At 37.5% G+C, this 13,041-nt stretch overlaps 1 protein-coding gene across 4 annotated transcripts in view; it reads left to right on the top strand.

Moving 5' to 3' along the window:
• The window catches only part of EXOC4 (exocyst complex component 4), an 869,227-nt gene that overhangs the window by 719,033 nt on the left and 137,153 nt on the right, over positions 1–13,041 (top strand). For all 4 annotated transcript variants that reach the window (XM_024130229.2, XM_024130235.3, XM_028489724.2 and 1 more), the window contains exon 13: positions 24–179. In XM_024130229.2, coding sequence (XP_023985997.1) covers positions 24–179 — 156 coding nt within the window. The remainder of the gene's footprint in view (positions 1–23; positions 180–13,041) is intronic.

Below are 13,041 nucleotides of genomic sequence, written 5' to 3'. Positions count from 1 at the left end.
TCTTTTCTGTTGGTCGTGTTTAGGGGCATTGTCCAGTCAGAAGAAAAACTTGTCATCAGTGCATCTTGGGCAAAAGATGATGATATCAGCAGGCTCTTGAAATCTCTACCAAACTGGATTAACATGGCTCAACCCAAACAGCTGAGGCCAAAGAGAGAAGAGGAAGAAGATTTCATAAGGTAAAATTGTCTATTTTCTAAGTTGTACTAAACATGGGAAGAAAAATATCCATTTAGCTAATTCTTTCCTACATGAAATTTTGGCCATTTCTAAATATCAGACAGCACTGAACTGAACTTAGTAAAGTCTGTTTCTATTGTACTACACCTCATTTCCTGTGCAAGTATGGCTTGTGCTCAAAACTTTAGAAGGAAGGGATTGATGTGAATCAAATTTGGAGCGTTGCTAAATCAAGTTAAAATATTTTTTACTTTTTAGGTCATTCTCCCTTCTTAGGGAAGCTCATAGTTTATTCATTAATTCATTTATTTATTCAACAAAGCTGTATGGCCCTTGTTTTGTGCCATACCTTGGAAACATGACAATTAATAATGTAAAGTTCCTGCCCATAAGTGTGTTACAATTGTTCTTAGCATGTTCTTTAGTTCACAGAACTGTTAGTTGAACTTTCCGGAAATATATGTGTGCTTCCCACGTTTGCACTTTAAGGAAGCAAAGACCAGAAAAAGAATAAAAGAAGTAGTGACCAATATTTTACTTTTAAGTCATCATAGAACTGTGGGCTCATCTCTCTCAGAATGTGGGTTGCAGCTATAGATAAATAGGTCTTTACTGTTCACAAAGTTAACCGTATCCGTATACTATGGTGCCATATTTTTACCAACATTTTATTATGAAAAATTGCTATAGTGCCATTTAAAACTTTCTCAAAATCATGAGACTCGAAAGTTCACCTGTAATTTAACCTAAAGTCTTCCTGTTTATGGTTTCTTCCTCATCATTCACATTATCTCAGAAAAACTTGTCAGCTAGTTATATTGTTATAAGAAAACTATATTTTATGTGCATAATTTATTTTTTAATTAATAGACTTTATTTGCATGAGGTAGCAGTTTTAGGTTTACAGAAAATATTGAGTGAAAAACACAAAGTTCCCATATATCCCGTCACTCACCCTCACCCCCACCCCCAATTTCCTCTATTTTTGATATCTTACAGTAATGTGGTATGTTAGTTAAAATTGGTAAGCTAATATGGATACAATATTATTAACTAAGTCTGTAGTTTACATTAGGTTTCACTCTTTGTGTTGTACATTCTATGAGTTTTGAGAAATGCATAATGAGTGTACCCATTCATTGGTTACAGTGAAGGTAACCATTTCAGTGTCACACAGAATAATAGTTTCACTGCCCTAAAAATCCTCTGTGCTCCTCGTATTCACCCCAGCGTTCCTCTCCTCCAACCTGTGGCAACCATTTTTTTTTTTTTTTTTTTTTTTTTTACTGTCTCCCTAGTTTTGCCTTTTCCTAAATGTCATATAGTTGGCATCATACAATACATAACCTTTCGGATTCACTTCTTTTGCCTTGCTGTATGCACTTAAGGTTCCTCCATGTCTTTTGGTGGCTTGGTAGCTGTTTTTTAATCTCTGAATAATATTCCATTGTATGGACATACCATAATTTGTTTATTCGTTCACCTACTGTAGGATTTCTTGATTGCGTCCAAGTTTTGGCAATTATAAATAAAGCTGCTATAAACATTTGTGTTCAGGGTTTTTTGTGGATGTAAGTTTTCAGCTCACTTGGGTAAATACCAAGGAATGTGATTGCTAGATCACACTGATGTATGTCAAGAGTATGTTTAGTTTTTGTAGAAATTGCCAAACTGTATTCCAAAGTGGTCGTACCATTTTGCATTCTCACCAACAACGAATGAGAGTTCCTGCTGCCCCACATCCTCGATAGCATGTGGTGTTGTCAGTGTTTTGGATTTGGTGCATTCTAATAGGTGTGTAGTGATCTCATTGTTTTAATTTGTATTTCTCTAATGACATATGATGTTAAGCATCTTTTCATATGCTTATTTAATAACTATATATATATTTTTGGTGAGATATCTGTTCAGATCTTTTACCATTTTTAAATTGGGTCATGTGTTTTCTTATTGTTGAGCTTTAAAAGTCCTTTGTATATTTTGGATACCAGTCCTTTAATTGATAGGTGTTTTACAAAAATTTTCTCCCGGTGTATGCCTTGTCTTTTGATTCTCTTCACAGAGTCTTTCATAGAGCATAAGTTTTTAATTTTAATGGAGGCAATCTTAATGATTTTTAAAACAATGGATCGTGCTTTTCTGCTGTCTGGTTTTAACTGAGTGTTTTGTATAGTTCCACTTTTTCTCCTCTCTTAGTATATATATTATATTTCTTTTTTTCTTAACTTCCTTTTTTAGTGGTTGCCCTAGAATTTGCAACATATATTTATAACTAATGCAAGTACCTTATAACAAAGTAGTCCCAATTCTTTCCTTCCATCCCTTATAACATTGCTGCCATTCGCTGCATTTATCCATAAGCTATAATCACTGTACATAATGTTACTGTTATTATTTTGAACAAACTGTTACCTGTTAGATCAATTAAGAATAGAGGAATAAAAGATTTTATTTACCTTCAATTATTCTTTCTTTAATACTCTTCCTTTTTTAATGTAGGTCCAAGTCTCCCTAAAGAACTTCTTTAACATTTCTTGTAAGGCACGTCTATTGAAGACAAATTCCTTCAATTTTTGTTGGAGAAAGTGTTCATTTTCCCCTTACTTTTGAAGAGTAATTTCATAGGGTTCAAAATTCTAGGTTGATGATTGTTCTAACACTTTAGGTATCTCACTTTGCTATTCTTGCTTCCATGGTTTTTGAATAAAAGTCCAATGTAATTTTTATTCTTGTTTTTCTATAGGTAAGGTAATTTTTTCCTATGGCTTCTTGCAAACTTCCTTTGTTTTTGATTTTGTGCCATTTGAATATTGTATGCCTGGGTATAGGGGTGTGTGTGTGTGTGTGTGTGTGTGTGTGTGTGTGTGTGTGTGTGTGTGTTTCATGCTTGGTGATTGCTGAGCTCCCTGGATCTGTGATTTGGTGTCTGTCATTTGTTTTGGGAAATTCTCAGTCATTATTGCTTCAAATATTTGTGTTTCTTTTTCTCTTTCTTCTCCTTCTGGTATGCCCATTATACATACATTATAACTTTTTGAATTTGTTCCTCAGTTCTTGGATATTCTGTTCTCTTTTCATTCTTTTTTCTCTTTGGATTTCGATTTTGGAAATTTTTATTGATGTTTCTTCAAGCTTACTCATTCTTTCCTTGGTTATGCCCAGTCTGTTAAATAAGTCGGTCAAAGACATTCTTCATTTCTGTTATGGCATGTTTGATTTCTAGCATTTCCTTTTGATTCTTTCTTAGAGTTTCCATCTCTCTGCTGATGTTACCTATAGTTTACATGTGCACATGTCAAAGGCACAGCTTGGCAAATTTTCATACTTTTCATTGTGTAACAGTATCCAGATCAAGAAACAGAATAATAGCAATAAGAAACAGAACAAAGCAATAGTGAGCCTTCTTGTGCTTCCTTTTGGTCACCATTTTCCTCTCTGAAAATTACCCGTATCTGACCTTTAAATACATAGATTAGTTTAATCGTTTCTTGGATTCTTTTTTTTTTTTGTGGTATGCGGGCCTCCCTCTGCTGTGGCCTCTCCCGTTGCGGAGCACAGGCTCCGGACGCGCAGGCCCAGCGGCCATGGCTCACGGGCCCAGCCGCTCTGCGGCATGTGGGATCCTCCCAGACCGGGGCGCGAACCCGGTTCCCCTGCATCGGCAGGCGGACGCGCAACCACTGCGCCACCAGGGAAGCCCCATTGGATTCTTTCTAAATGGAATCATGCACTTATATATTCTTTTATGACTGGCTTCATTTGTTCCACATTATATTGACAAGATTCATCCATATTCTTGTGTATAGGTCCTTATTACTCTGTACTCTATATTGTATTCCATTATATGGGTACACCCCAGATATTTTTTAATATTGTATTATTTGAATGTTTATGTGTGTATATATGCATTCATTTATTTTACTCCTGTTGGGTACCTGGGTACTTTCTAATTTAAAACTGTTTCAAATAGTGCTGCTTTGTATATTCTACTGTATGTCTCTTGTTAATCATATGTATATATTTCTATTGCTTACATTCTAGGAGTCAGATTGCTGGGTCATAGCATATGCATATGTTGAGTTGTAGTGCACACTGCCAAATAGTTTCCCAAACTGGTAGTAAGAGATTGCACTCTCATAGCAGTGTATGAAAGTTCCAATTGTTCTCTATCTCATCTATATTTGATATTTTCCATCTTTTTAATTTTGGCCTTCTAGTAGATTTGTAGAGGTATCTCAGTGTGGTTTAATATGCATTTCTCTCATGACTAATAAAGTTGAACATATTTTAATGTACTTTTATGGTATTGACCATTTGAATATCCGCTTTCACAACATATTTGTTCAGATCTACTAACCACTTTTCTTTTTTTTTTTTTTTTTTTGCGATACGCGGGCCTCTCACTGTTGTGGCCTCTCCCGTTGCGGAGCACAGGCTCCGGACGCGCAGGCTCAGCGGCCATGGCTCACGGGCCCAGCTGCTCCGCGGCATGTGGGATCTTCCTGGACCGGGGCACGAACCCGCGTCCCCTGCATCGGCAGGCGGACTCTCAACCACTGCGCCACCAGGGAAGCCCCTGCCCATTTTTTAAAGGTTGTCTGTCTTTTCCCTACTGATTTGTAGGAATTCTTTATATATCTGGATGTAACTCCTTTGTGATGGATAGGTAGTAGGTAAGTAGGTAGATAGATAGATAGATAATGTCATCTTTCCCCACTTTACAAATTGCCTTTTCACTCTCTTAATGGTGTCTTTTAATAAACAGACTTTTAAAATTTTAATAAGTCAAATTTATTTCTTTAATAGATAGGACATTTTGTTTCCTATTTAGAAATCCTTTCTTACGCCAAAGTCACAGAGGTGTTTTTCTCTAAAACTTTTACTGTGATGAATATGTTTTTCCCTAGCATATGAAATAAGTTATACACTCTTAAAATTATATTTCCTATCCCTGCTCTCTACACTTCTTAATTTAGATCATGTTGTCATAGCAATAGTAGCAAAGAGTAGCCTCATGATTTTTTCTATCAAAAGAGGTAAAGAATTATTGAGACATGATTAATTAGAGTGCCAACTAGGAATAATCAAACTGACCTTAGGGGAGAGTCAGGCCATGTTACTATCATGTTTTCCTGCTGCTAGATTTCTAAGAGGTCTGGGTAAGCATAGTCCCACTATTGATCTTTAAGTGTACTTATTTAATACAGCTGTAACCTGAGTAGTTGTATTAGAAGTAACTTCTGGAGGATAATTATTTTTCCCCCACTTTTCAGGTTACTTTAACTGAAAGTAAGTCTTCTTCCTGTTGTTCCTAGGCTTATTGTCTTTTATGCCTGCAAAGAGATTTTCAGTCAGTTTTATTAGTTATCTTCAATAGCTTAGAGTTAAGGGGAAGGGTTTCTAGCCCTAATTCAGAAAAGAGAAGGCTAATCCAGAGATGAACGTCTGTATACCACCTCATGCTTCTGATTTAGAAGAGCTAGAATTAAGTTCTTGGCTTTCTTTATTTCCTTTTTGCTCACTGCATTGTCACCTTCCATCTTAAATTTGAAGGCAAAGCAAATTAAACATATTTTTAAAAATTTTTGGTGAATTATTATATCCATGAAGTAAGATGCAATCTTAGGTATATAACTCAAAGAAATGTTATGTGTGATATTACTCAGATAACCACCTCCCCGATCAAAATACAGAACTTTTCTTGCACCCCAGAAGGTTACCTCAAGGTAACCACTATTCTCACTTTTATCACCATAGTTTAGTTTTGACTGTCCTTGAATTTTATATAAATTTTACCATAGTATCTGGTTTATTTTGCTGAACATTATGACTGAGATATTTGTCCACATTTTTGCATGCAAACAGACATGGTTTGAAAACAAATTCTACTTGCTTTAAGAGAAGAAAAATAATTTTTTAGATCTATTTTGTTTTGTATGTGATTGATTCTTTTCTCTTAATCTGTCGTATTCTCTATCCTGAAAGCAAAGGTAACTAGAGGGGAAGACTCTTCATTGATATTCCAATGTGGTAGAGTTACAGAGCCTTGATTTTCACACATTAGAGTACCACAGAGCATGGCATGAGCTAAAAAGACTGAAAAATCACACTCTCTTCCTGTAATTAGTTTTTAAAGCTTAGAGAGCTATTTGGCGCCCAGATGAAAATAGAATCCAGTGTCCTTTGCATTGAATAAAGGTTATGCTCCCTTCATTACTAAACGAGGCCCTTTTCTATTCTTGTTTTTTAACTAAAAAATAAAATGTATTATTTCCTGGCTTAACTTTGAATAAAGGAAAAAAATAGGTCAGGCCAGGACTTTAATAGAAAAACGAAAAATAGCAAATATCCTTTTGTTCCCAAAGAAGCTGAAAGCAGCCTTTCTAGCCCATTATCTTTGCACCTGTCATATATATGTGTGTAGTTATCCTTTTGAAATCAATGAATATCCACTGATAAAAGCAGTCCTGTTTCCTGGTCATGTAATTAACAGAAGCGATAAGGTGTTGGAAGAAGTAAAGGGGGTGGGGAGGCCCTGTGCATTAGATACTATTCCCCCAAATCTGTTACCCCCATTTCACTCAGGGCCCCAGAATTTCGAAGAATAAGAGTCATTTCCCTAGAGCAAGGTTTGAAAATCCTGAAGTGGATAGATGTGATTGGCAGGACCAGGACAAGAATATTCAGGTGATAAAAGCCAAAGAATATATAAACTTAAAAATTTGTCTTGAGCTCCAGCATGAAGAAAGATGAATGATAAAGAATCAAGTTTTCTGGAAAGATTGTGTAATCTATTACAATCAAAGTTGACAGTGCCCGTATTTGATGGCAACATTGTGTGGTTTCAGGCACTATTATTCCCATTCAACAGATAAGAAAACTGAGGTGCAGAGAACTTAAATAACTGCCCCAAATTCACAGAGCCTCTAAGTTGACAGAGCTAGAATTTGAGCCCAAGTAGTCTGGCTCCTAGAGCTAGCACAGAGTGACCATCCAGCCTTAAATTGGGTGAGGAATTTGTACTTTTGGACATTTGAGTTATGCATTCATTTTCATTGATCATCATACTCTTGACTGATATTTTATTCATAATTTGCTAATGTTGCAGAAAGTTACCATACAGGTGCTTTTACCCTAGGTTTAGTTGGTTATTATTAGAATTCATTGTATTATATTTCATGTATTATATTGTTGCCCATTCTTTCCCTTCCAGTAACAGGTTGGTAACAGAATATCCAGATATTTGAGGGAAAGACTGTATTGAAACCAGGAATGTATAGTGCTTTAAAACTGATTGTCTTGGATGAATTAGGAGATTGGGATTGACATATATACATTAATATGTATAAAATAGATAACTAATAAGAGCCTGCTGTATAAAAAATAAATTAATTAAATTTTAAAAAACTGATTGTTGGGCTTCCCTGGTGGCGCAGTGGTTTGAGAGTCCGCCGGCCGATGCAGGGGACACGGGTTCGTGCCCCGGTCCGGGAAGATCCCACATGCCGCGGAGCGGCTGGGCCCGTGAGCCATGGCCGCTGAGCCTGCGCGTCCGGAGCCTGTGCTCCGCAACGGGAGAGGCCACAGCAGTGAGAGGCCCGCATACCGAAAAAAAAAAAAAAAATGATTGTCTTATCTTTCCTCTGAGTTTTATGTTTGCCTAATCAAAGAAAAGAAAAAACAATTATTGTTGAAAAAAGAAAAAAGGATACAAAAGGGATGAAAATATAAAAATGATATAAAACAAATTATGTAGGTTTTAGATAAGTGTGTGATACAGACCTGAATAAGGAAGAGAAACTAAACGACGTTTTTAGCTATTTTTAGTTATTTAGAAGATAACTATTTATTTCATCTGGAGGATCAAATGAGTGATATGTTAAGACTGATTTTTGTCACTTTACAAAATTATGAACTCAGAGTGCTTAAAGAACTTTCAAAGAGCAAGGCAATTCCTAAGACTTTGTTTGGCATGAGTTCTATATTAGATGTTTAATAAAAAGAGTCAGAATAGAAGCAGAAAGCAGGTTTGTACTTTAACCTTCTATGGACCCTAAGAGTACATCGAAGACCTTCAATAAATGTTGACTGAATGAAACTGAATTTTAAAATAGGAAGGCTCATTCACTCTTCAAATGAAAAAAACTAAAATATAAAGAATGGTGAGCCAAATGCCTTAATTGGAAGAAAATGCTTTCAGTGGCCTCCCTGAAAGTTACATGTATAGTAGCGTGTTCCTTTTGGAAGCTCACAGGCCTGAGTTCTAGTCCTCAGCACTGCCATTAATTAATCTCTTTTGTTTTGTTTTCGTTTTGCCTTTGGTTGGTCTTTACACTTCTTAAATTTCTTCATCCAGCTGAGATTAAACAAGAGAAGTAGAAATCTAGTAAGCCTGGGAATGTATTCCAATGTAAACATAGTACTAATAAAGTAGAGCACAGGGGATTCCCTGGTGGCGCAGTGGTTAAGAATCCACCTGCCAATGCAGGGGACACAGGTTCGAGCCCTGACCCGGGAAGATCCCACATGCCGCGGAGCAACTAAGCCCGTGTGCCACAACTACTGAGCCTCCGCTCTAGAGCCCTCGAGCCACAACTACTGAACACATGTGCCACAACTACTGAAGCCCACACGCCTGGAGCCTGTGCTCCTCAACAAGAGAAGCCACCGCAATGAGAAGCCTGTGCACCACAATGAAGAGTAGCCCCCACTCACCGCAACTAGAGAAAGCCTGTGCACAGCAACGAAGACCCAATGCAGCCAAAAATAAATAAATTAATTAATTTTTAAAAATCACCTCAATAAAAAACAACATTAAAAAAATAAAAATCGGGGCTTCCCTGGTGGCGCAGTGGTTGAGAGTCCGCCTGAGCCTGCATGTCCGGAGCCTGTGCTCCACAATGGGAGAGGCCACAGCAGTGAGAGGCCCGCGTATCGCAAAAAAATAAAAATAAAAAAAAAATATATAAAAATCGGGCTTCCCTGGTGGCACAGTGGTTGAGAATCTGCCTGCCAATGCAGGGGACATGGGTTCGAGCCCTGGTTTGGTAAGATCCCACATGCCGCAGAGAAACTGGGCCTGTGAGCCACAACTACTGAGCCTGTGCGTCTGGAGCCTGTGCTCCGCAACAAGAGAGGCCACGGTAGTTAGAGGCCCGCGCACCGCGATGAAGAGTGGCCTCCACTTGCTGCAACTAGAGAAGGCCCTCGCATAGAAACGAAGACCCAACACAGCCAGAAAGAAAGGAAGAAAGAAAGGAAGGAGGGAGGGAGGGAGGGAAGGAAGGAAGGAAGAAGAGCACGTATAATTTTCAGAAAAATTCCACTTGGAAATTTAAAGCATCTCAAAACAATATAAGCAATGACTGTTAAAAGGTTCTAGATAACTACAGCCATTGAAGAATATTTAGAAAAATTTGAAGGAATAAGTAAAAGATCTGATGCAGAAAAAAAAAAAGACTTTAGCTCGCTCGAACAAATGTTTATTAGAATAGAGACATTTATTCCACTACCTCTGCAGGCTTAATGTGACTTTAAAAATATAATTATAAAAGGAAAGATGAATCAGAAAATATGAATATATTAAATAAGTACAGGAGTAGAAAATGCTTTGCTAAGATTTTTTTTTTTCCCTCGATTACACGAGATGAAGGTCATAGACATATATAGGCACGCTGACAGGCAAGACTGGATGAGAAGTAGATTTAAATTTCAAAATTAAACAAAAAAGACAGGTAATTAACTGGCAACTCAGCTACAAACATATCAATTAATGTTCAAGATGATTGAATTAGGCACTTTGTTATTATATCAAAATGGTATGACTCTTGTTAGCATACAATTGACAGTAAATGAAAAAAATGTAAATTTCCTCTATACAGTGCATCAGTGCTAGCCTACTGGGACGGTTATTTGAGGATTGTAGTTATCTATTAGTATCATTAAAAAGTCACTAATATAGTATTTTCTACATTTTATTTTTTGTTTAATTTTAGATCATGGAATTATTTATTTATTTTTTTTAACTTAGATGTACATTCAATACCATTCCTGTTTCTCTCATTTGGAGTCTTAATAAAAGAAAAAATTAATCCCTCTAATTTAGTCCTACTCAACCCTTCAGAAAGTGCGGTTGAGAATGATGTTCTGTGCCATTGTGATGGTGGCAAGGATACCTGTTATCTCTCTGGGGTAGGAGCAAGAAGAGGTGTTCCTAAGACAGGGGCAGACACGAGACAGTGCACACCCACCACTGAAAAGTCCCATGCCTGCTATTCTCTCCCTAATGCCATCTCTACTGGTAGCTGCTCTCTGCTGCAGGCTTACTTCCCTGCCAGATGATGAAGGACCCCTTGCCTTCTCGCCCCTATCTTATTGAACCTTTTCCTGTTCCCAGTCTACCATACTCTTTCCTCCCTCTATGTGTTTGCCCATGCCCTTTCCTCTTCCTGAGATGCCCTCTCTCATCCCACCCCTGCCTCCTGTACCTGTCCAGTTCGGCTCTCAGGATACAGCTCAGGTATCAACTCCTCCAGCATCTCCTCCCCATAACCCTCTCCCTTTCTGCATCTCACCCTGCTTCCCTCCTGGGTTAGGAGCTCACAGTCTTTGGGGGAGTTAAGCAAATAAGCAGCTTAGAGCAGGGTGAGCACTACTGCTAGAGGTAAAGATAATATGTAAATATGTTAAAAAGAGACCAGTAGAAAAATGAAAAATAATAATGTAACTACACTGAGAAGGGGAAATTGGTATGATTGGGGGGTGGGAAGAGGGAACATAAGTAAGCTAATTCCTCACCCATCCACGGAGCAGGAGGTCAGTATAAAAATTCTAAAATGAATGTATCGATGCATAGCAGTTTCCACAGATTATATACAGTGGTGGATATAACCACTGGAAGAATTAGAAACAGAAATTGTTTTTTTTTTAAAGTCGTAGGTGCTTCTTTCTGGGGCATAAGACTGAGGTGGGGGGGTGGGACAGGGGCTCACTGTTCATCATTATCGGTTATTTAACCATGAGTAATTATTACTTAGCTTTTAAATTTTTATTTGCTTAAAAAAATTTCCACGTGTCCTCAAACCCTGTTAGTATTCACTGCCAGTTCACCAATTGTTCACAAATACACTCTCATTCTAACATTTTTTTATCCCTGAAAAAATATCTTAATCTTAAGCCATCTTCAGTTTTCTGCCAATTTTATGTGAAGCATTTACTCCTCTCTGTAGTATACTTTGCCCCAGAGATTCCCATATCTTTCTTTGTCTTCCTCCTAAGACCCCCCACCAATTGCTCAGTCCCTTCCCCAGAGAGCTACCTTGAAGACATGACACTTAGTTGCTCAGTTTCAGAATTATTGCCATTGCTTGAGATCAGTTGTTTAGTGTCTGCTCTGAATAGATTTAAAATTCTCAAAAGGAAATTGTATGGCAATTTGAGAAATAACCAGAATCGTCAATAAACTGGAATACTCTATGAGGAAGTTCAATGCTGTATGAATTTTTACTTTGAAATCTATAATAATTCTTGGTAGTTGAAAAACCAAAGTATATGTTTAGCTTATAATAAGTAATTATTGGTTATTTTAATCCTATATGTTGATAATCTGTTTTGAAGCTTAAGAAATATTCTTTATAAATATTGCTCTTTCTAGGAATGCATAACTTACAGTGGCTCCTGGCAGAAAAACTGCACACCTCTGAAAATCCCAGCACCTACAGAAAAAAAACCTGGTACCTTATTGTTTATATCCTGTGTTGCTGGACAACATCCTACAAAGTAGCCAGGCTTATTTGAGTGGCTTGGCTAAAGAAAGATGCATTCATGTTCCAAGCTAACCGAGCATTTCAAGTGCAACTTTATTCCAAGTTGAATCTGAATCAGAACTCTGAACAGTGCCATCAGCCTGAAAATAATGTGCTGCTTCCCAGTTCGCTCTTTGCTTGTTGTTACCTAGTATCGATTTTCATGGAACTTTTCACTGTACTTACATACAGATATATCAGTGTACTCATCTACTTGGTACCAAAAAGGGAGGTACAGAATGTGGAGAAAACCCTGAGACTGAGCCCTGAGTTCCTACCCCACCCTACCCCTAATTCTCCATGTGTCTTTAGCCAGGTTCCCTCACTCTTCTGCATCTCTATCCCTCATCTGTAAGCAAGAACCTTTTTAAAAAATTTTATTTTATTCAAGTATAGTCGATTTACAAGGTTGTGTTAATTTTTGCTGTACAGAAAAGTGATGCAGTTATGATTATATATACAGTGGCTCCTGGAAAAAAAACTGCACAGCTCTGAAAGTCCCAGCAGAGGTGGGACTTTCTTTTTCATATTCTTTTCCATTGTGGTTTATCACAGGTCACTGAATATAGTTCCCTGTGCTATACAGTAGGACCTTGTTGTTTATCCATTCTATATATAATAGTTTGCATCTGCTAATCCCTAACTCCCAATCCACCCCTCCCCCACTCCGCCCTTTGGCAACCACAAGTCTGTTCTCTGTGTCTGCGAGTCTGTTTCACAGATTAAGTTCACTTGTGTGATATTTTAGATTCCACATGTAAGTGATATCATATGGCATGTGTCTTTCTCTTTCTGACTTACTTCACTGAGTATGATAATCTCTAGGTCCATCCATGTTCCTGCAAATGGCATTATTTCATTCCTTTTTATGGCTGAGTAGTATTCCATTGTATTTATGTACCACATCTTTATCCATTCATCTGTCGATGGACATTTAGGTTGCTTCCATGTCCTGGCTATTGTGAATAGTGCTGCTATGAACATAGGGGTACATGTATCTTTTTGAATTATAGTTTTGTCTGGGTATATGCCCAGGAGTGGGATTGCTGGATCATAT

The sequence above is a fragment of the Physeter macrocephalus genome, chromosome 5, assembly GCF_002837175.3.
Source record: "Physeter macrocephalus isolate SW-GA chromosome 5, ASM283717v5, whole genome shotgun sequence".
NCBI lineage: Eukaryota > Metazoa > Chordata > Mammalia > Artiodactyla > Physeteridae > Physeter > Physeter macrocephalus.
This window is presented reverse-complemented; position numbering and strand designations above follow the sequence as displayed.